This window comes from Vigna unguiculata, chromosome 7 (assembly GCF_037176805.1).
Source record: "Vigna unguiculata cultivar grain cowpea cultivar isolate G323 ecotype 2 chromosome 7, ASM3717680v1, whole genome shotgun sequence".
NCBI classification, from domain to species: domain Eukaryota; kingdom Viridiplantae; phylum Streptophyta; class Magnoliopsida; order Fabales; family Fabaceae; genus Vigna; species Vigna unguiculata.
The window spans coordinates 34,568,148-34,592,940 of NC_140798.1; the positions used below are offsets into that span (position 1 = coordinate 34,568,148).

Here is a 24,793-nt window from a genome sequence, read left to right on the forward strand (position 1 = left end):
AGATTTGAAATAGATAGACTCTCTCTAGGACCCATTTTATTAACGGGATTTATCACTACGTTAGCTATGTTATCAACTCCACTGGTTACTCGAGAATCTAAATTATTCTATTTTTTAATGTTAGCAATGTATAGCGGTCAACTAGGAACATTTTCTTCTAAAGACATTTTACTTTTTTTCATCATGTGGGAATTATAATTAATTCCTGTTTATCTACTTTTATCTATGTGTGATGGAAAAAAACGTTTGTATTCAGCTATAAAGTTTATTTTGTACACTGGAAGTTCTATGTATGTTAAATTTGTATGTCTTGTAATGTAACTATCAATGCTGTATGAATGCTCATTTCATTATTTTTTATAGAACTTTCGGATTTGCAAGTCAAGGGAGATTGTATGGATATCTTTATTATATCTGCATTTTGCTCCGGTGTTTTATTTTCTTTCTATCATCCTCCTTTTTCCCCTAGGTCTATCTCTTGAATATTAATTAACGATTGTTATGATTTAATCAAAGTATAATAATCTTTTTACCATTTCATGAGATTATTTATCACAATTAGACACTGATAAGTACCCTTGTATTGCTAAATTCTATAAAGAAAAATAAAAGATGGGTGAGCAATTGACTTGTTGATGGCTACATAGGTGAAAGGGATGGAGAATATGCTGGTAACTAACTGTCTGCATATGTGTCAATGTAGGTGTGGGATTGTCTGTTAGTGAACAGTTAGGGGATTTACTGTAATGGATATATGGTGGAAAATTGGTTGCTAAGAAATCGGGGTTAAGGCCTGGGAGGATGCAGGTCCCTTGATTTTTCTTTCTAATGATTTTTATTTTTCTATCGTTTTCCTGTTCTATGGGTTTTTGGTTTGTAATGGGAACAGTCATTTAACTAGTGAAGGTGGAGGATTAAAATAGCTGAGCCGATGATAAACTAGTAATTAAATCATCTTTAAAGTTTTAATAAGTAATATTAAACGGGAATTACATCCTATTTATTAGTATGACATAAAGAAATTAAATTTCACTTATAAATGTTGTTTGTCTCAAGTCATAATTCAAATGTTATAACATAATGTTTAAGAAAACACAATAATATTCATTAACATCTACAATGAAAAAGCTTAATTAAAATAATTGATTTAGGAATCAATTATCATATAATTAGGTTACAATAATGAGTTTTTTAAATGTTATAGATGTTTCTCCCCCGATGAACCGGTTTTGCAAATTTGCCTATGAGACACCAAAGAATCTATAATAACAACAGTTTAATTGCAATTCTACGTGGCCATTCCCCCCTTCAATTTTTTCCATGCTTTCAGCACAAAATTCTTATTATATTTATTTTCTCAGGGATAGAAGGGCGGAATTGCTTAAAAAATGGAGAGCTAAAGGTGGTGTCTTTTTGATTGGTTATACTGCTTTCCGAAACTTGTCTTTTGGGAAGCATGTGAAAGATCGGAACATGGCCAGAGAAATTTGCCATGCTTTGCAGGTAAATCTATTTTGTTGGTAATCAGTTTATTTATGCTTCGTAGAGTTACATATATGCATTATATTCTACTGGATTTTACTTGGGAAAAAGTATATGAAGCGTATGGTGTTTGAGTGAAAGTGAACATGTGAATTATGCACAATCTTCTTGTTAGTACTCGTATTTTGAGTTCCTTAGGTATAATAGCTAACAAAGTACTAATGACATTTGTATTTTGAGTGCCTTTGGTATACTAGCTGACAAAGGACTAATGACATTGTTAATGTTTATATATTAACTAACATTCCAACATGTTATTAAATATACGCCAGTGAATCTAGCATCCATTTGCTTTTATTCCTTTTGAATAAAAAGTGTTTTTTATTTTAAATTCAAAATGTATACAAAATTCATGACAATCAAATTAATTTCTTGTAGAAAAAGCGAAATCACTTGAAGAAAAGAGATTTTCTAAAAAACTAGAATGATATTAGCTCGTGAAAAACTCTAACTTCTCAGAGAATATACATCCTGTACTATTTTCTGTTAACTAAAATGTAATTTAGATTTTATTTTTTTTATTTACCCTGTTTTGTAGTGAACATATATTTTAGGGACGTAGGTTGATAATTGTTAAATCCCCAATTGTTAACTAAAGTGATACATAAACACTAAGGAGGGTTGTTGGAAAAGCTTAAAAATCAAAGGATAAGGTAAACTTTAGCTTAAAATTAAAGTGAGGTTATAAACTATTTAGCACGGTTGGAGAGAGAACACAACTACATAAATTAGTCCAAATGTTGGATGACTGCTGGAGAGACAAATGAGCAGCACGGTGTTGGAAGGATAATGCATCCGCAGAGACAACCAGAAATGCCAAACGTGGACAATCACTTCTGAAACTTCAAGCTGCTTGAACTGAAGAACAGTGCAGAATGAACTGTTGGCGGGTGGGTAGTTTTTTGCGAACAAAATTGATGTTCTACAATTCTGATATCAGTGGCTTTTTTCTGTTTTCTATTTGGAAAAGTAAAATATGTTGGTTGTAACATCCCAATTTTTAGTAGTTTAAAAACTAATAAAATAGGATTGTTTCACTATAGGAGTCAAAACCAGTGTATAAAGTATATTAATACAGTCTTAGAACATATAGGACTGTAAAAGTATAATATTTATACAAACCAATTAAAAATCAATTCTAATTCTAAACACGAACCACTCACTTACAATAGTTCCCATAGAAACCTTGCACCACCCTAAAAGATGGCTCCTCATCCTTCAGATGTGCCTTTGATACTGAAATCACATATGCTCCCACCGAATAGGTGATCATCGCAAAAAGGACAAACAACACAGAAACATAGAAGAAGGGTAAGCTAATTTGCAAAAGAGATAATCGTGACATTTATTTTTAAATCATGCCAATTACTTACAAACATGTTACAACTCCGGTATTTAAATCATGACACTAAACTCAATTATCCGGATAAATGCAAGTGACATCAGATCTATCGGTGGCTTGTACCTGTGTGTGGTTTCCAAACTCTGCAGAGTTGGCCTCAAGGGGTTATCACCCAACCACTCACCAGGTAAATCCCCTTTGCGCCTAGGACTTGATCAAGCTCAGTGACTAGGACCTCTTCTGCTACTCCTCACGACATAACTCATTCTACTCTATTTGAGCATTAATGATTATTAGAGCGTCAGGATACCAACAATACCAAGTCCTTATGTCATTGCATCCACTAAAAATACTACCACAACCATCACCACTAGGAACTTCTCCTTGAAATTCCTTAAACATCATAACTTCGCATGCTCACACGACATTTCATACCAATTATCATCTTATATACCCACAATAACATTTTTATCTCATATCATAGCAATAAGGACTATAGAATCCAGTTCAAGTATACACAAAACATCCACAATAACCAAAACAACAAAAACAGGAAAAAAGAGCAATTGGCGCTATACATGAAATACATCCAAACAGTGAAAATCATTTCTCTAACTACAGACTTCAAAACAAAGATCCCACCAGTATAAATGAAGATTCACGTGTCTAGGATCAGCTGTGAAAATTTCAGCTTAATTTGACGGTTAACGAAGCGGGAATCTTCATTTTACCAATAAGATGCAATGTTGAAAACTGGGTAGCGTTCAGCGCCAGAAAGTGGTGTCCAACGCTAATCAATTCGCAAAAAAACCAGCGCGCTCAGCGCTGCCACATGAGGCTTAGCATTGTATCAGATATCAGCAACATCAAATTAAGGTTTTTTAGCAATCTGGACCTGCTTCATTACTCCAATTGGTACTTTTGCTATAGACATTGGTCAAAAAGAGTTTTAAATTATAGTAGGTCGCACCAATTAGATTCATGATCCAACAACTCCATCTTTCTCAAATACCCCCAAGGTAGTGAAGATCTACACCTTCTGGTTTTATTTATGGGTGATGAAGTGTGGACCGATAAATTCAAGCTGATATGGCAGCCGCAGCACAGAGGACAAGAATACTGAAAATTAACTCTGGGTGAAATCAGGACATTGAATACTGCAGTACCGTAGTTGTATAATGCAGCAGTAGAATATTAAATGGATTTCTATAAAATCTTGAATAATCCTAATATTCATATTTGTGTCATTTGCAATTGCATTCGTTTGACATTGTGTATATGTTACTGCAGGATGGTCCTGACATTCTTGTTTGTGATGAAGCCCATATGATAAAAAATACTAAGGCTGATGTAACACAAGCCTTGAAACAAGTAAAATGCCAGAGAAGAATTGCACTTACTGGGTCACCCCTTCAAAACAATCTCATGGAGTATTACTGTGTAAGTTTGTCTAGAAATTACAAATCGTATGACCATTAAGTTATTGTGTTCAGTCTTTGACTCTTGCATTTATATGAAATAGATGGTTGATTTTGTAAGAGAAGGTTTTCTTGGAAGCAGCCATGAATTTCGGAACCGGCAAGGCTTTCTTTTCTCATTGTTCTGGTTTTTTCTTATATTAAGTGAATGTCTCTAACCAAATATTTTAATTTATTTGCAGCTTCCAAAATCCTATAGAGAATGGACAACACACCAATTCAACATTGACAGATGTGAAAATTATGAACCAGAGGTCTCATATCCTATATGAAGAGTTAAAAGGCTTTGTTCAAAGAATGGACATGAATGTGGTGAAGAAGGATCTACCACCCAAAACTGTCTTTGTGATAACTGTCAAGCTTTCTCCCTTGCAGAGAAAATTGTACAAGAGATTCCTTGATGTGCATGGGTTCACTACCCAGGAGCATCCTGAAATGTTAAGGAAGAGATGTTTTTTTGCTGGGTACCAGGCATTGGCACGGGTGAGTGTGCCTTCGTGGAGTTTAGTAGTTAATTTAATTTTCTGAGAAATATTTGTATATATTATACTCTGTGATAAATTGATAGGGTATTGGATATGATATATATTTGATAAGGCTGTATGTCATTTTTCCTGTTTCCAACTACACCTGTATTTTTTCATTTCAAGAGCTGATTTTGATGTACATAAATTCATAGCTGTTATTTTCTTAAATTGTGCTCTTATTGCTTTTAAAAGGAGGTTAAGAAAGCTAAAAAAAATTATTTTTTTCATATAAAATTATGTTAATTTCTACTTGGTACCAAGCAAAGCTGTGTTAATGACTTTTAACTTATTTTTCTTTTCTAAATACAGCCTAGGTGTGACAGCTTTCTTATATAATTGAAGTGATATATATGATCTGAATGTAATGTAGTTTTTATTTGATTGTATGATGGCATCACAATTTTCATGATTTTTACCTAAAGAATTGTTATCAAGTACACAGATTTAAGTGGTGGGCACTTGTAATTGATTTGAAACTAGGATGTTCTTTTAACCTTCATAAGATTTCAGGAACGTTAAAATTAGACATCAAATGTGGGTATCCCTTGTTGATTAATTATTGGTTCACTGGCAAGCTTCCTTTGGACTGAAGTTTATGCAGACAATAGTTGTCTAAATCTTAGTCTGAATTTTGAAACAATTTTATGATCGATTTTGTTGAATTGGATACTAGTTTCTTTGGCAAGCTTCTTTTTGCAGAGGTCTCGCGTGACACAATTTATTGGGGGACTTTGATACTTTATTTGACAAGTTACTCGTTTTAACACGGAATTGTGCTCCCCAATGATAATTGTTTTAGTAGTTTATCTTTATATTGTACCATTTTAAAATGCAAGGTGAAATTTTTTTTAAATATCAGATTTTAATGAATGGATGATGCTTCACAATTCTCAAATTGCCTATTTGTTTTGATGACTTTCCTAAACTTAATAAATGTATTGGCTTTGAGCTGAAATGAAATGTCATTGTTTCTTGGACAATTTGAATTACGGTTTTTTTCTTGTTTTAGCATTTGATGATGATAAATTGACTTTTGCCTGTAGTAGATATGGAACCACCCTGGGATCTTGCAGTTGACAAAAGAAGCCAAGGATTATGCAAAAGAAGAGGATGCTGTTGAGAATTTTCTTGTGGATGATAGTTCAAGTGACGAAAATTCTGATTATAATGTTCTTGCTGGAGGTAAGGCTTCTTTTATAAGCACCTGTTATTGTTTGCTTCTAATATTTGTTTTTTGTTATTGATTAATAAAATTATTAATTGATTGACCCTAGCATTTAATTTCTCTTTTTTGTATTTGCTTAATCTTGTTGTTAGTTTGTCATTGTATTCTTTGAATCTCTCGAAACCTGTTCTCCATGTTGTATGATGACATCTTATATTTTAAATAAGATTAATTTAACATTTTATGTTGCGCATTTGTCTTGTTGTAATATCTGAAAGCTTATTGAGATAATACACTGACTGGTTAGTGGGTTTTATATTGAGGAACAACTTTTTTTTTCATAAATGATCAAATTTTACTAATTTTTAAAATGTTGGTCAAAGTACAAATGTGAAAAGAACTATTAAGAATAGGTCTACCTTTATAGGAACTTTCAAATAAACAAATGAACTAATAAACTATTGCTTTTGTGTGTGAGGAGCTAGGGATATGGTAATCTTTTGGAATTATTCCTACATGTCTCATGATAATGTGTGTATATATTGTAGAAAATAAAGAACAAAGAAATATATGGAGAAGGGGATTGTGTATTATTGAATGTGTATAAAATATTAAAAAGGAGTGTTGTATATACAGACAAAGCTAACCCTAGAATATATATATATATATATATATATATATATATATATATATATATATATATATATATATATATAATCTTCATAGTTTAAGTCTACATCTATGGTTATCAAACTCGCAAGTTGACTTGCAAACTCGTCCGAGTTTACGAGTTTGGTTCCCTTTCACGAGTTAACTCGTTTGTAAACTCGTTTTTTGGTAACGAGTTGAAGATCGAGTCACCGAGTCTGCATTGGGTTCAAAAGCGACGAGAAAAATTGCCACTGCAATCACTGTTTTGGAAACCCAAATCAAAATCCCAACTTAAAGATCCAAAACGAAAACCAGAAACCCCTAATCAACGACCTCAAATGCAAAAACGACCTCAATTTTTCGTTTTGTCTTCATCTACCACCTCTCCATGTAGGTTCTGCACCATTGCATTCTTGCCACACCTTTGTTGTGCCTAGCCTTGCATCACCTGGTCGTCACTATGCCTCGCCATTTGCTTGGGGTCACATCCCATCATTTGGTCTTCCTTCCATTTTTCTTTTATTTTATCAAGTAGGGTTTCACTTGGGGTATATTAATTTAATTAGGGGCTAGTGTGACAGCCTGTTATTTAGGTTTTAATTTTATTTTGGAAATTTGGCTTTAATTTCAGATTCTGGTGGGGTATAACGTGACTCCATTACTTTTTTTTCTTCTTGGATATCTTCAGATTTTTAAGATATGTGGAAATGGTTCAAATTTTATTAAAGTTATTAATTTTCTTATCACTTTAAGTATTAATATTTTGTTGATGAACTTATTTATTTTAATTTTGTAGAATTGATATCATGAATATTTATTTTTTTATTAAATTTTCATGCGAAGTAGACTCTTATGAGTCTACAAGATAGGTCCTCGAGTCAAGTCTACCGGCCTCCCACGAGTCTACGTTGAGTTTGATAACTTTGTCTACATCAACTAGTTTGCTGTTTATCGAACAATATGATATTGCTGCCTTTGCCATTTTATAGTTCCAATAAAGGGATTCAAAATCTAGGAAACATAGTTGCAGTGACAATAAAACTTGCTGTCACTTCTTTGAGTACTTCCAACCATGATAAGGTGGTACAAAACAAATAGAAAAAACAACATTTTTTTTCTTTTAATATATAATAATTTGAGTATTTTTAGTTTTGTTTATCATGTCATTTGTTCTTCATTCATATCCCAAATTAAAGTCGTTATTGTACTTTTTAACAATACATTACTTTGCAGAGAAGATGGGGTTTGCAAATGACTTACTGCAAAGAAAAGATGGTAATGGCTTTTTCCTGAAGGTATGAAACTTTACAAAAGTAATGGCTTTGTCCTGTTCTAATGATATTACTTTACATGAGTTTATGCTGGATTGAGTGGTATGAATTATCCTTTTAATACACATGCTTTCAGTGGTGATGCTTCTTAGTTTTCACGTTCCAGGGTTGGTGGAATGACCTTCTTCATGGAAAAATATATAAAGAGATCGATCACAGCGGCAAAATGGTTTTGCTGATGGAGATACTAACTATGAGTTCTGATGTGGGTGATAAGGTATTAGTTTTTAGTCAGAGCATACCAACCCTAGACCTCATTGAACTTTATCTCTCAAGGACACCTCGACGTGGAAAACGAGGAAAGTTTTGGAAGAAGGGGAAAGATTGGTATAGGTGAGTCCTTATTTCTAAACCTGCTCAGCTTGATGCTACTCTTTAACTACGGATTTGCTTTCTATTGTTTTTTTAAGCTCATTTCTGTGGTCCCAAATGTATGTTTTCTTTTTTGTGAGACTCATCTAAAGATATTGTTTGGGTGTGGATGATCTATCTTTTGTGTTAATGGCTACTTGACTTTTCTTAATTTATTTCGGATTGTTTTTTTTTTTTTTTTTGATATCAAGCTTCTGTATATAACTTTTTATTGGTCTGCTCAATAGTCTTTATACTTGCATACTTTTCTATTTTTCTGTTTTTGTGTGGTGAAAAAACAATGATGAAACCACTAGTATGATTTTCATTATATCTATACTAAGTTGGTTAGTTCAGTAATATTTGGAATAGCATACAATTTTTATTGCCCATAGTTTATAAACAAACAAAAATTTAGTACCAATTTGGTCCCCATTCACTCAATTTAGGTTTTGATCCCTGTACATTTATTTTGTTTAGGTTTCTTTCCCCGTAGTATACCAGACGTTAGCTAGTGTTTTGGCATTTTGTTGATGGCAGGGATTAAATCAAATTGTTTACAACTTGAGTCAAAATCAAGGTAAAGCCAACTGTAGACCAGAAATATATTTAAACCATATTTTTATCCCACAAAGGAGACACGAGCTAGTCATTGGATTTAATGTATTGTTTTTTCTGGGAGTTCTTAAAGAATAATTTGGGATTTTGTTTCTTCTGGATATTTATTGCTTTCCCTTTTATGAATTTTTTCTGTTATTCGGGATTTGTCTAATCTGTATGCATTTTGTTGTTTCATATGTTTCTTCTCTCTTTTACTGATTTCATCTCAGAATGCACATGTAATGTTCTATGCAGAAACCTTCTATTATCTTAATACTAAAAAGTTTAGAGGGCATTTAAGTAGGGTTTTTTTTTTTTTTTTTTCTTTCATTATTTTCTGATATGAGTTAACGTATAGGTTGGATGGGAGGACAGTGAGTTCTGAGAGGCAGAAGCTTGTTGAGAGATTTAATGAGCCTTTGAATAAGAGGGTAAAGTGCACTCTAATTTCAACAAGAGCTGGCTCTTTGGGTATAAATCTTCATGCAGCTAATCGTGTTGTTATAGTTGATGGTTCTTGGAATCCAACATATGATCTCCAGGCTATCTATCGATCATGGAGGTAAGCTCCTTTTAATTTTTCCCTCAGTCCAAACAGGCTTTCTTCTGATGGAACCATTATTTATAAAATAGTGTACTTTGTTATATTGAGAAATCAGAGTAGGAATAAATTTTTTGGGGAGTGGGGATGATGGAATAAGTTACAATTAATGGTGCTTTAGAGAATTCTTTATTTGATAATATAATATGCTTGGCTTCAACTTGGTGTAAACCTCATTGTCTTTTTAGTGCACGTCAACAAAAAACAAAAGAGATGTCCTATAGAGTTCTTATTTATCTAACAGTTAATACTAATTGTTACAAAGAAACTCCTATAGAGTTCTTTTTAGTTCACATTAATGAATTTTATTTTTTCTTTGACATAACCCCTTGTGCATGAGTTCATTAAAGTTTGAAGAAGTGTGCGAAATGCATATAAGCTCTCATACTTTTATTTTAAACTTGATTTTCTTGAGAAGAATGGATAACAGAAGGGTGAACTCTATGGACCATTTGATCTTATCATAGAGGCTCCAAAATTATGTCAAGAATACATTCACCAAAAAAGCTTAAGCTGCAAGGTGAAAGTTTGGAGTTACACTATTAATGATGGTCATCGATATTTTCATATTCCTTCCAAAGCATTTGCTTATAGTGGGGGAAAGTAGGTGTTTTGTTAACAGTATTGTATGCAATTGATACCTCAAAATTTACAAATCAAAATCTTCAATTGATTTTGAATATCTATGCTAGTTTTACTCTTATGGATAGATCCTTAAAAATTAGAAGTGGTAAATTTCTATATGTTTTGAGAAACTTCTCTGTTGGAAGCCTCACATCGACTAGAGATAATATATAAGTGAGGTGCAAACCTCACCTTACAAGCCGGTTTTGTAGGGTTGAGTTAGGTTTTAAACCCACTTCTAACATTCTCCATAAGTATTTTTATGAGACATTAGAAGGAAGAATAAGTTTGGGTTTTCCGTAAACTAAAATTACATTTTTACATATGCTAAATTGTGGAAGTGATTTCGTATTAGCTTCCCCAAAGTCTTATTTTAACCTGTCTATAAGCTAATTTTAGCTTATAAAAAAACTGATTTCATTTATTCTACAATTTTTTCTTGCCTAGAAGTGCTTATGAAAGAGTTTTCTTCAAACAGACCCTATTGTAATTGTTAAACAATGTGGTTGAAATCAAAATAATTTTCATGTTTGCAGGTATGGACAGACAAAGCCTGTATTTGCTTATCGATTGCTAGCTCATGGAACTATGGAAGAGAAGATATACAAGCGCCAGGTAGTACGACATGATGTGCTTCTATTTTTCTTGTCAATTTTTTTTTTCTAACTAGAATGATTTCAACAGGTCACAAAGGAGGGGCTTGCTGCTAGGGTGGTTGATAGGCAGCAGGTGCATAGGACCATATCTAAAGAAGAAATGCTGCATCTCTTTGCGTTTGGTGATGATGACAACCCTGAGACTTTAGGCGATCTAGGTCAAGAAAATGAGCACCAAGAAAACCCAATTTCGGTTGGGCATCCTCTGAAACACACAGCACCACATTCAAATGGAAGTAGTTATTCTGATAAGTTGATGGAAAGCTTACTTAGCAAGCATCATCCGTGGTAGGTTCTCTGGACTTCATCCATTTTTTCATTTGAGATTCTTCTCATGAATGTGCTGTCTTTCTCAATTGCACTTTTTGGTATCTTTTCTATGCTATTCTCCCACATTCTTTTCAATTTCCAATACTGTAGAAATGAAGTTCACAAGATAATTTTTATTTTATCATCATACATTTTCATTTACGATAACTTGGAAGGCAGTATCCTACTTTAAATAGGTAGATATAAAATCTATTCATAAGCCTATATTCAACAACTTAAGCTTTTTGGGTTAGTTGGTTTATGATGGGATATTAGGTCATATAAAACCTAGCAGTCAAGACTTTGATCAGTCCAACACATTTTAAGTTGTTTACATCATTTGATACGTTCCTGCTTCAATATCTGTTAGAAAACACATTTAACATGTCAGAAAAATTTAATGTAATTAGATTAGAAGGATTATGTCTATCTACTTTTAAAGTTTAGGGACCAAAATGTATCATTGTTTGAGATAGGAATGAATTTTAATAATTGCGTCGAAGTTTAGGAACTAAAAACATAATTAACCATATATTTAATATGTGGTATTCTTAAGGATTTTGTTAATACATCTGCAAATTGATCATTTGATATGGACAAACTTAGGGCAAATTTCCTTGGACAACAACGTTTTTTTGAATTAAATGACAATCAATCTGGTTATTACAATACATCTTCATTTACTGAATCTCAGAAAAATTGAATTCTTGGAGGAACTGTTTTACCCATATAAGCTTACAAGTGAGGGATGCCAGTGCTTTATACTTAGCTTCAACAAATGATCGGGCAACGACATTTTGTTTCTTTCTTTTCTAAGAGATAATATTTCCTCCAAGCAAAATACAATATGGTGTGGCAAAACGTCTATCTATAGGAAAACCAACCCAATTCGTGTCACAATATTCAAAGAATTGAATAATCTCTTTATCTTCATGAAGTAGTCATTGTCTTGGAGTCTTTGAGATACCTTAGAATATGAATGACATCATTCGAGTGATCTTTACAAGCATTTTGCATGAATTGACTCAACACCAATTGCAATAAATAAGTTTTCCAACCGGTCTTCTATATCTTTCTAGATTAGAGTAAACTTCTACATGTTTAGCTTATAATTTCTGATTTGGATCCATGGGACAATCCATTAGTTTACAATCAATTATGCTTGTCTCATTTAGGATGTCTAGAGCATATTTCCTTTGAGAGATCACTACTCCTTTCTTTGGTTGAGCTACATCTGTGCTCATAAAATATTTGAGATTTTCAAGATCCTTGGTCTCAAAATGATTGCTTTAGTGTTTCTTTAATTGAGAGATTTTAGTTGCATCATTCCATATAATTATCAGCATATTCTATTAAGTGCACACATTTGGTAAGTTTAGAGATTTTTTAGAGAAACTTATTACATACATACATATATATATATATATATATATATATATATATATTATAAACTTGAGTGTGATAAAAAGGAATAAGTTTCTTGGATTAAGTTAATGATTGGTTCTGGTATTATATGTTTCATTCCTTGTAAGTAAAATCTCAGGTTTCAGTCTTCTATATAGTGTATATGTCAGATAGGAGAACTAGCTCCACTATGTGGGGATGTTCTTAGTAGAGGATACTTGTGATGCTAAACCCAAAAATCATTGAACCAGGTAACTTCAAATCTTTCTTTTTTGTGCAATTTTCAAGGTAAGATATAGCTTTGCCAACTATCAGATAATCTTTATCTCGAAGTTTGATTTAGAGGTATTTTGAATCAGTTTATTAATCCTCCCTTTCTTCTGGTTCAAAAATTATTTTTTCTGGAAATCTGTTGGAGTTATATTTGCCTGCTGATTATTTTTTATCATTCTCTTTTGAAAATGATGTGTAATTAGTTTAGTTATTTGGTTATACAAGTTGAGAGGGATATATAACCCTGGACATTTTATTTCAAATTGAGGAGAGACTTCATCACAAAGGCTTTCGTTAAGACTAAAGTTTTTTGTTTTATTACCCTAGTTTCAACAGTTGGGAAGCATCCAATTGATGTTGTTCTTATTATTTCTGACAGTCTAGCACCTCATCTAACAGAAAATTACGTTTGTCGCAAACTTGCAGTTGTTTATTCATTAATTCCTAAATAATCTGACATTTTTCTGGGCATATTTCTGCATATGAAGTCAGGTCACGTTAGCACGATTAAGACAAGTTGAACTAGATTTTTGAGTGGGTATCTGTACATTCACAGACTAAAGGATTTGTGCTAGAGACAGATCTGTAGAAAATATGGATTATTGTTTTTAGTTTCTCTGGATTTGTTTTTCAGTAAGTAGAAGGTATCTGACACATAAGCGAATATAACTTTCTTAACAGGTGGATTGCCCATTATCATGAACATGAATCCCTGTTGCAAGAAAATGAAGATGAAAAACTATCCAAAGAGGAGCAAGATATGGCTTGGGAGGTTTACCGGAAATCCCTGGAATGGGAAGAAGTCCAGAGAGTACCACTAGGTGAATCTATTGTGCCTATTCAGAAACCAGAAATTCCAAATGATGTGCCTCATGTATCAGAAACTTGTAACATCTTGCCGAGTAAACTAAGCCGACGTTTCGCGTCACGGAAATGCACAAACCTTGCGCACATGTTGACACTTCGAAGCCAGGGAACAAAATTCGGTTGCAGTACTGTCTGTGGGGAATGTGCCCAGGAGATTAGGTGGGAAGATTTGAAGAAGAGATAGGTATGTGGTAACATGAAGGATGGCATAATCTAATCTGTTCATATCTATAAATCTTATTTTTTATCGTAAATGGTTATGTCCCATGGTTAAATCTTTTCTGGATGAAACATAAACGTTCCTCCCAAAAAATGAAATAGAAATGTTTATTTTGTTGCCGTGAGTATTTAATGGCTTTTCTTTAGCACTGCATGTGGAAAATAGTCTCGTGTTTTATCAAAGCTTATTGGATACCAGGCGGCGTGCCGGTCCCTGGGAGGGTTCATCATATTTCAAGGAATATAATCACTTGCTGGTTATAATATGCAATAGTGCATATCAATAGAAAAATATGTAAGGCTACTACTATAATCAAACCATGCAAACAGCGTCGATGCTTTCTGCACATTTGTAACTTTTTTCCTACACCCTTGTAAATTTTGTTTCTCTTTTTTATTTTTTTCTACCTAGATTGTGCTTGAAAGTTATTTTTTTGACTTCGTGTAATTTAAATGTTTTTTTAAATAATATATTTGAATTGTGTTGTTTAAAAGATAAAATGATTTTTGAATCTGAAAATACGATCTGATAATTGTTTGAAAGCAGATTTTATTTTTTATTTTGGGATTGTGAATTTTAAAGAGTTCAAAATGAAAAGTTTCTTATACAGGAATAGTGAAAACACATGAGCTATACTCATGCGTGTTTTTACATTTTCTTATTACAAAAATTAATAAAATTATAATGATAAACAATTATTTTAGTTTTAAAAGATTGTTAAGTTAAAAGAAATGTCATATAAAAAACAATGATTAAATTTTAAAAATATCACTTAAAAGATGAAGTTTATAGTTATTTTTATTTTAAAAAAATCACTAATTAAGAAAAAAATTGAAAAACGAATTAAGGTTTGGACGAATTATGGCTGAGGCACATACAAAAGAATTGCTTACAGTTAAGATTGAGACGAATTAAGGCAGAGGCACATGCGGGTATATCTATTTCTAGTTTCCTTATACTTCTGGCTGTCTTATTCTTACAGTTTAATTGCTTGTTATAATCTGATGAAAGATGTAAGACGAAGGAATGAAGTGAGAGAACCGAGGATATAACTTGTTCTTACCTTTGTAACTAAGTGTGTAAAAATACAAGGTATGCTTTTTTAGTTGCTCTCGGCACTTTTTTTCTACCTGTGATGAATTCATATCTTCACATTTACATTTATTTTTATAACAATTTAAATAAATTGCTAAATATAATCGATATTGAGATCTTGTTAAAAATTACCAAAAATTATACATTTTAAATTAATAATTTGAATGTATTCATAATTAAATATATTTATTACTTTAAATATATAAAATATTGAATAGAATAGTATACACATATTTTAAGAAATTAAATTTATTGTAAACCTGGCCCAATAGGAAAATCCCAAATTATTGGACCTTTCAATACAATCAAATAGAAAGCCCCAAGGGCGCCATATTCTAGGAGTCCAAACGATGTGATTGAAAAAATCCTCCTCTATCTGTTGCAGGTCGAGGACTCCTCCCCCTTCTTCAAACTCTGATTCATATTTTTCTGTACGTGAGGATCCCACCAGAGCGCCTTCTACTTCTAATAGGCCATGAACTAGATCATAATTCTTCTCAATGAGTCCATAAGATGTGATCCCATTTTTTTCATCAGGTCCGGATAGAGACCAAAGGTCTATATATATATATATATATATATATATATATATATATATATATATATATATATATTTGTAAAAAATATTTTAAAATTGAATAAATATGTATAATTAATTTATCAAAGTAAAACAATAAGAGTATTTTAAAAAAAGAAGAAAAAATTTATAAATAAAAAATATGTTAATTAGAATATTAATATTTTACAACTTTGTTAGATATTGTAAATGATTTAAGAAAAATTGTAAATTAAATAATAATATATGGAGTAATATATTAAATTAAATTATGATGTGATTGGTATGTTAGTGTTTTCATTTAAGTGCTATTGTATTTTAGAAAAATATCAATTTTTATGTAAAGTTTTGTGACTTAAGGTAAATAATATTAAATTTGTTTGCTTGAAAGAAAATTATTTGATAATAACAATTCAAAATTTATATCAGTTTAAATGAATAATTTGCGTTAATATTATGAACATGTATTTAATTTTTTTTATTATACTCTTATCTTTCCTTTACTGAAAATCAAATTAAACTTTAAACTCACAAATATAACTCAATAAGATGATAAGAAGAATTTACTAATTCAAGTTAAAAAAGAGAATAAAGTAAATACTGATTATAAAGTATACAAATCAATTTGTAATTTTTTCAATAAAAAATATATTAATTAATTTAATTTAGTAGTTTATAGGAAATTTATTAAATAAATAATTTTAAAAATTAAAATTTCTTACAATTTCAGTTTTACCATTTTTTTGTGGGAATTTATATTCCCAAGATAACTAAATCCTGACTTATTTTATATAATTACTAAAACAGAGATTAGAGATTGATCACCAAGAACACGAATTCTCGGTAGAAATAAGGTAAAGAAATTTATTTTTCAAAGAGCGATACCCGCAATGGAAATTTCATATTTGACATTGCCCCACCACACAAAAGCAACATTTTTTCTTTCAATGCTAAACTTATTTATTTTATGACAGAGACGGTTAAACAAATATTGAGCAGATTGTCGTATCAAACGAACGGAAGTGAATGAAGTAATGAAGTAATATTAAACCACAGTAAAGATATTCGTATTCCATGATCACCAACATTTCAAATACTACCTAAATTTTCATATATTACCCACTAAACATGGGTTAACAAGATTATCATACAAGAAAGTTCACAGATGAGTATACAACCGATCACCCTAGCTTTGTGCATGTTCATAGTTTAAGAAAACTAGAAACACACTTTCTGATTCACTCTTTACCATTGATCAAAATCATAAGAGAAACTCGTCAAATAAAGAGTGTATCAGAATGTACATTGCTGTCATTCTTCTCACAATTTTTGTGTGGTTATGTATGTTCTTTTAAGCATCTAAAACATCAGAGAATCACATAAGTTACTACTATGTATGGTACACCCCCTTTACAACTGATACATGATGATGTTGATGTCTTGTTCCTCTTCACCTCTCCCACAGTGGCCCAATGAACACATGTACTATTACCAGGAAAAATCACAGCTTTAAGATCAAGAGATAACAAGGCATGGCTAGTGGCAAAGTAAAACAGCAAAAGATGGTAGCTTGAAGCAGAACTAGCAATATTCATCTCCTAGCCAATTATCCTTCTCTTTTGGACCTGTTGGTCCCTCCTCACCATAAAGCTCTGTTGGAAATAATTCAAATAAGTTCTCCACAGAAAATCTAACAAATAGTGGAAGCATATCTATTATCTTGTCTATCTCAGACCGTGAATCGTATACAATTGTAGGACCCCACTCTCTCATATATTGCAACCAACATGGTTCTGTAATGACTCCTTCACCAAGATACTCAGCTGCAACAACCTGATATTTGATGCTCGAATCCACAATAAATTTGCTTTTAGCTGCGTCATTGCGTACTCCTACTCCTAGTTTGGATGGTCCTTGAAGATAAGTCCCAGGATGAGGGAAACTAGCATGGCCATCTTTCGATGAATAAACAATAGGCTTATTTCCTTTGATAAACTCCAGATCAAATGCATTTACCCATTGACCTCCACTATGCTGAGAGAAGAATACAGACCATAGTTCTCCACTGAAGTTGCTTATACGAAGAGTGAAGTGTTCCCAGTCACCTACATGTTCACCTACCTTGCCCATCTCAATGTTCATAAGTGCCACTTTAAGGGTTGCAGGTCCATTGAAGGGGCAAAATACCCACATCACAATATCAGTAAAGGCTCCTCCCAATGCTGGTTTTACATGAACATAGAGTTCTGCACTCTCTATGTTTCCCTTCTTTAGATTGTTTCTTGCATCTTCATCATTAGGCAAATCAATCCAAAAGGCACCATCATTAGTTCCTCCACTGGGTAAATTTGCGCCTGTATACTCTATCGCTTTACCCTTGCTACTGCCTGCCGTGTACAAAGCTGCACCATTCTTGAAATACCATTGCACTGATGATGGCAAGTACTTCTCATCAGGATGAAAGTACACAGTAGGACCATAATGCTGAATAAGTGCATGAATCTGGTTCTGATTCGGCATCGCATGCAAGGAAGAATCCAGATTTTTTAGGCACGCAATATCCACCACTTGTTCAGAATCAAAGTAGGCACTACCACAGAAGAATGTCCCAACAGACACACCTGTAGCTAACATACCCCTGTCACAGGGTTCTGTATTCCAAACCTGAAATGCATTTTTTGCATATTTTGACTTTATAGTCAGTAATAAATTAGAAGTCTCACAAGTTTCTGTGAGATCAGCTCGCGTGCATCTAACTTCTTCAACTTCAGGTTCATTAGGACCGCTAGTAACTACTATGCCCATGGCTTTATAACCCTTTGGAGGGTTTGGCAGCCAAAAATAAACACGATCATCATGTGAATCAATGCTCCATATTAATGAGTAGCCAAGTGGTTTTTCTAGAGCAGGAGATTCTAACAGAGAGGCATTGGTTGCCCGTGCCACAAGAACATATCCTCTCAATGGTTGGTCATTAGATTGACAGTAGTGACCGAGACAGAAGAAGCCTTCGGGAATTTCCAAAGGCCTATAAAATGTGAAACCTAATGATTTCCCACGCAAACTTGTGCATCTCCAAACCTTCTCAAACTTGTCTACTTTTAAAACTTCTATTTCTCCTAGGCATATTCTTCCACTTGCAAAACTACCACCTGACGAGATCATTCACAAGCTTAGACAAGTAAGATATTGAAGCCACAAATATTTGACAGCATAGTCGGAGAAGATCAATTAATTAGAACCAATCACAATCAGAATTAAACGCTCATTGACAGAAACAATTCAATTATCATGTCTGTAATATAGATGCTTACTTCCGTAAGTATCATGCAAAAGTACAACCTAAGCATAGCATTGCATGAATGGAAGATTTGGATAACTGTAAGTTTTGCACAAAGTTCTGCAGTAATGAATTGATACTGTTCAATTCTCAAAGGAAAACAAATATGCATCTATAAGCTTCACAACATCTGACAAGACATTTAGTTTGAAGTCAGAATATACGAAATTCCAGTTAGAGTGTTGCAAAAAGGGTAACATCATGAACTTTTTCCCTCCTTAAAAAACAAGATCTTTTTAAAGGACTTTTGAAGTTAAGCAATAAGTGGTGAAAGATGGTCAACTAGACAATCATGGAATTCATGACACTTCTTCACATCCAAACAAATTTATATATAAACAAAGTAAAACAAGGCATCCCCTTATTCATACTGATGGAACATCTGCAGTCAAATTAATAACAAGGTGACCATTTTTTTATTTTATTTCTGTAGGTTATGACATCGGATTTTCTCAACATCCTTGTGAATTTACTAAAGACTATGCAATTTAAGGTTGTGAGAGGATAAGCCTGCAAAAATACTTGAAGTAGAAGAAAATAAAATAATTTCTTTATATCTTAAAATTAGCTTATACACGGGCAATTTTGTAGAAACTTTGTTCTTTTCTTTTTATTTCTTCTTTCCCCCTGTTATAAGAGTTTTTGGATAAGTTTATCTACTCAGTCCTCAAGTCGTCAACAGAAAGTGCATAAATTATTTAGCACTTATTTTCAAACAAATTCTTGTTTCAGAAGATACTGCAAGATGATTGATAAAAGGAAAGGACGTATAAATAGTAACAAATCTCAATTCTGATCCAGTCACCTCTGCAGTTTACTCAAATTCTGCCCTTTTTGAACCCCCACCCCTCCTCCTAAACAAAAAATGGCACCTTCCTAAAACCTTGGTTGATGAATAACTCAGCAAATTAACAGAACAAAAAATGTTTTTCAAGTGATACAGTATGTATTAAGTTTAGATTCTCGTGTGATTAATACAGAAAGTTCCAAACCCCAGTAAATATATTAGAAAGAGGGGCGAAAAAAAGGAAACCCATGAATGAAATTCAATAGAAGAACATAAAAGCTTGTTCATAAAGTCAATGCTAAGGACAAATATACCTTGTGGCCATTGAGGGAGGGGTGAAGGCAGAGAGAAAGGAAGTGGATCAGGGTCAGTGAATTCAGGGACACAGTCCCAGCATAGTAAACTCTTGCACCCAAACATCACTAAGAGAGACAAGTATTCTTCAGAGACCCTCTTCCACAAAAAAAGAGAGTGGTTTTCTTTCTTTTCTTGCCTTCAAAGGAGTCCTAGAAGAGAGAGAGGGAGATTGTTCAAACAATAGTAAAGGAGAAAGCTTTCAACTTTCTCCCCTCTTCTCTCTTCTCTTTTCTCTCCTTCTTCTTACAGAGATTATGCTCTGCTTTAACTTTGGATTAGTTTCCAGTTTTTTGAGGTTGTCTTTTAATTTGAAAGGTCAGAGTTCGGTGTTTCTCCAAACCTGTCAATTAATTAATCCATAATGAAAAAAAAGAAAAAAAAAAGTATTTGGTTGTTACGACATAAGATATAAATAACAGACTTTGCGTAAACAATGTTCACTCGCCACCTCTGGGTGTTGGAGACACGCTTGTGCTATAAGTTGCTTCAATATTCAATTATTAGGTTTGTTGTTGTTGATTAAGACATATTTCTCTCTTTCTTCAGCTTTTCATTTATTAGCATACTCCACAAGCATATGTTAAATCTTTCTACATTCTACTTACCCTGTAAAGTTAATTTAGTGTATCTATATTCCTATTTATTTATTTCATCTTGAGGGACATGTACAAGAAAACTATTTATTTATTTAATTAAGAAAATAATGCATAAAAATTAGAACTTATTATAGGTAAGTTTGTTTTGGAGTTTGTTGAATTAAATTAGAGTATTAAACATAATTTCAACATATTAAAAAATATAATTTGAATATATATTAAACTAATCTTAATATAAACTTTATGAGAACTGGTATATTTCCCGTACTATACATGCTTTATTTTTTAAAATAGTTGACCCTTTCAATAATTATCATTCTGAAATTGAAAGTTATTCGAAAAAATTATATATACGATGTATATAGATATAAATACAGAAAAAGAGAAAGAGGTTTTAATAGGTTTTTCCTAATTTTATATAATGTCGATGCATGATATTCAAAGTAATGATTGTAACAAGGTATTGAAAATTAGTTATACTGAACAATCTAAAGCATGTTTCCATATTCATTGTTTTAATTCACTTACATAATCTTGGAACTGGGTAAAATATCAATATTTTATGTATAATTATTTAATATTTTAATCTTAAATTTTTATTTATATTATAAAATGTAAAATTATTCTTACCGGAATACTTTTTTAATAAATAAAAGTTGCGAGTGGAAGAAGATCAAAGTTTAACAAAAACTTTAAATGTTAAAAAAGGACAAGTAAAAATATCTTCAAACTGGAAAGTGTGTGTCACGCGCTTAAAATGCTGTTGTTTATTGCGATTAAGGAGCAAAATATGGGTACTTGGATCCATATCTCCTTTTTCTTTTTCTTTTTTAATTTTATTTTTTGCAATTTTATTTTTGAGTAAAATTTGAAAGTTGAAAAATAAAATAAAGTTTTACCAAATTGGAGTCTAATAATAGGAAGGGTGAATATTCCGTAGCAAGTAATTTGAAGATATAAGGCACTTAATTTGTCTTATTGCTTTTGGGTGATATATGCAAGAAAATAAATAAATAAATAAACAAAAAAAAAGTACATTTGATTGTGCTTATCTATTGCATCTTGTGATTAGGGCTGGGCAAAATAAACCAAACTGCACTGTACTACTAAAAACTGCACTGAACTAAAAAATAATTCACATGAACTGCACTGAACTAAAAAACAGTTCAGACGAACTGAACTGAACTGTTTTTCTTAAAAATAAACTGGACTGAACTACACTGCACTAAACTACATTTCACTGTAATATGAACTAAACTGAACTGTTTTATGAACTGCACTACGTCAGAACCGAACTGCACTATTTTTTAACTGAACTGCACTATTTTTTAACTAAACTACACTGTTCTTGAACTGAACTGCACTAATTTTTAACTTAACTCACTATTTTTGAACCGTTTTTGAATCGAATTGCACTGGTTTTGAATAAACTTCACTATTTTTGAACCAAATTGTACTATTTTTGAACCGAATTGTACTATTTTTGAACCGAATTGCATTAATTTTGAACTGAATTGTATTATTTTTGAACTGAATTACACTATTTTTGAACTGAATTACACTATTTTGAACTGAATTCGTGTGTACGTACGAGTGAGTCTACTAGTAATACTTGAAAGTGTTTAGAAAACTACAAAATCCTACACAACATGATAAATTTCGTATTTCATAATTCTTATTGAAAATAAGCATAATATTTCAATACATCAAAATCAAAATATTAATATATCTTAATACATAAGTTTATGTAATTAAAATATATTTATCGAACTAAAAATTAATAAAATATATTTACTTTTATAATTTTATATATTTTTATTTTATGTAACTAAAACTAAATCGGAAATTAAATATAAAAATATGACTTAAATTTATATTTTTACATTTTTCTTAAAAACATAATATATTTACAATTCTGTTTCTATATATAACATACTTATATATTTATAAGTGTATTATTAATTTTATACAAATAAAAATTAATTTTATTATATTTATTTTGTAAATAAATTTGAATTCTCGCTAATAGTGATAATTCTTTTATAAACAACCTTTTAAAAATATATTATTATTACTTGTTTATTTTTATTGTTGCTGAATTCATTTATTTATAGTTAGAGTATACTTATATTTATATTCTTCTATAATAATTCTATATGTCATTTCTTGACAACTTAATTAATTGTTCACAACATTAACATAGTAAATTAAATATAAGTTAAACAATGTATTAACAAAATTAATTTGTGAAAGAATATTACTATTTCCAAATATCAATTTCTTTAAAAACAAAAATATTATTCATACAAAATATAACAATTAAAATTTAATAATATTAAACTAGAAGAAAGAAAAATCCATTTAAAATTCACGTATATCAAACCAAATTGATGGAAAAGAAATAGCTAAATTCGGGTGGTAGATAATCCATTGTAATTGAGATTGTGGTTTAGTTAGGTATATAAAAATTAAATTTGGATAATATTGAAAAAAGAAAAATATTTAGTTTATGCTATAGTTTACAGGCTGCTGGGCTCATGTGGATAATTGAGTTTCCATAAGAATCAAGTGACAACAATAAGAATAGGTTCCACTTACAGCACTAGAAAATTAAAGAAAGAGTTCAGTGCAGTTATGTGAGTAGTTAACTATTATAAGTTCAGTTTTTCAAAACTTAAACTAATAAATAGTATAATTCAGTTTTCCTATTAATAGTTCAGTTAGTTTTAGTTTAATATAGTTCAATTAACTATAATACAGTATGGTTAAGTTATTTTTGCCCAACCCTACTTGTGATCCCAATTGCAATGGCAGATGATAGTAAAAACTTAGAAGGATGCATTTAATAGATATTTGGATATGGTGCATGATTCTATATTATAATGTTCATCCATTACCATGTGAACATTACTACATTTAATAATAATTAATAAAGCACAAATATATTATACTTGTACCAAGAGTGAAAATAATATATATATATATATATATATATATATATATATATATATATATATATATATATATATATATTAGTTGTACCCTTTTGTAAAATGTGAAGCAGATGTAAATCGCACGTTAAAATCGTGAAAGAAAATTTTGTTCCTATCAATTTGGCTGGGTATCAATGCTCCTATTGCTTTATTTTCCTTTTTTACCAAATGATGAATTAAACTGAGGAAAATGATGATTTAGAAGTTCTTGTTAAAATCGTGAATCTAACTCTCATATAATTATTTTCTTAATACGACGTCGTAGCCGAAGAATAAATAAGTTTAAATACATTTATCTTTTAATTTATTTATTCATATCATTAATAATTTTTATTTACTATTTCAATTCTTACACATTTTAAATTCTATTATATATGTTTACTACCACCTATTTAATTAAAAAATATATGTGGACGATATTTTAAATACATACAAAAATATCTTCATAACTCTAATTAAAAGAGATAAAAAATGTTGACTGAATTTGAGGCTTGGAATTTATAATTCAATTATGAGAAGCTGCAGCGGCGGCATTTGACTAATATCAGAAAGCAAAATTCTGTCAGTCCACGTCAAACCACGATTAAATTAATTCTACAAATTTAAATTAACAAAAGAAGGTGTAACCACCGATTATGACTAATTTTATACTTTTTATTTAGCTTTTTTTTGTGGATTTTTATTTCATACTTCAATAAATACGGGTTTGCTTCATTCATTTGTTTTGTTTACTTCGTAGCTTTGGGCTCCGGTAACTTTTGAGGTTGGGAATTTCTTTCCGCACCCATGTTTTCTTCCTGCACCTATGGAGATATGTGGTGAAATAACCGCTTTACCTTTAATTAAAATTTTTTAAACGTATTACAGACTATGTAATTAAAAAACAAAATTGGACTATACAATCCCAGATGCATTTCAAGAATTTATACATTTGAAGTTGTATAATTATAATCCAGAATGCAAATCCACATTCTCGATCGTATAATCTGGAATATGTAAAAATAATACTTTAAATTTTGAATTGTATAATGTGAAATATTATGGATGCACAACTCAAAATATCCTTTTCTATTAATTTCAGTCGATATATAATTGAAATTTTAAGTGCAGAAAGAAAAGATGTGGGTG

At 31.3% G+C, this 24,793-nt stretch overlaps 2 protein-coding genes across 2 annotated transcripts in view; one reads left to right on the forward strand and one right to left on the reverse strand.

The window, feature by feature from the left end:
* The window catches only part of ATRX (P-loop containing nucleoside triphosphate hydrolases superfamily protein), a 35,008-nt gene extending 20,940 nt beyond the window's left edge, over positions 1-14,068 (forward strand). The window contains exons 16-26 of the mRNA XM_085676251.1: positions 1,362-1,503; positions 4,175-4,324; positions 4,407-4,462; positions 4,545-4,845; positions 5,936-6,071; positions 7,939-8,000; positions 8,143-8,369; positions 9,346-9,549; positions 10,749-10,827; positions 10,897-11,156; positions 13,536-14,068. Of these exons, the coding sequence (XP_085532377.1) occupies positions 1,362-1,503; positions 4,175-4,324; positions 4,407-4,462; positions 4,545-4,845; positions 5,936-6,071; positions 7,939-8,000; positions 8,143-8,369; positions 9,346-9,549; positions 10,749-10,827; positions 10,897-11,156; positions 13,536-13,905 (1,987 nt within the window). The 3' untranslated portion in view covers positions 13,906-14,068. The remainder of the gene's footprint in view (positions 1-1,361; positions 1,504-4,174; positions 4,325-4,406; positions 4,463-4,544; positions 4,846-5,935; positions 6,072-7,938; positions 8,001-8,142; positions 8,370-9,345; positions 9,550-10,748; positions 10,828-10,896; positions 11,157-13,535) is intronic.
* Positions 14,069-16,679: 2,611 nt separating this feature from the next.
* LOC114191479 (hypothetical protein At1g04090-like) lies at positions 16,680-20,373 on the reverse strand. Its single transcript, XM_028080662.2, has 2 exons — positions 20,034-20,373; positions 16,680-18,744 (listed from the first exon to the last, which is right to left on the reverse strand). The coding sequence occupies exons 1-2, from the start codon at positions 20,137-20,139 to the stop codon at positions 17,174-17,176; spliced, it is 1,677 nt and encodes a 558-aa protein (XP_027936463.1). The 5' UTR covers positions 20,140-20,373; the 3' UTR covers positions 16,680-17,173.
* Between the last annotated feature and the right edge of the window lie 4,420 nt (positions 20,374-24,793).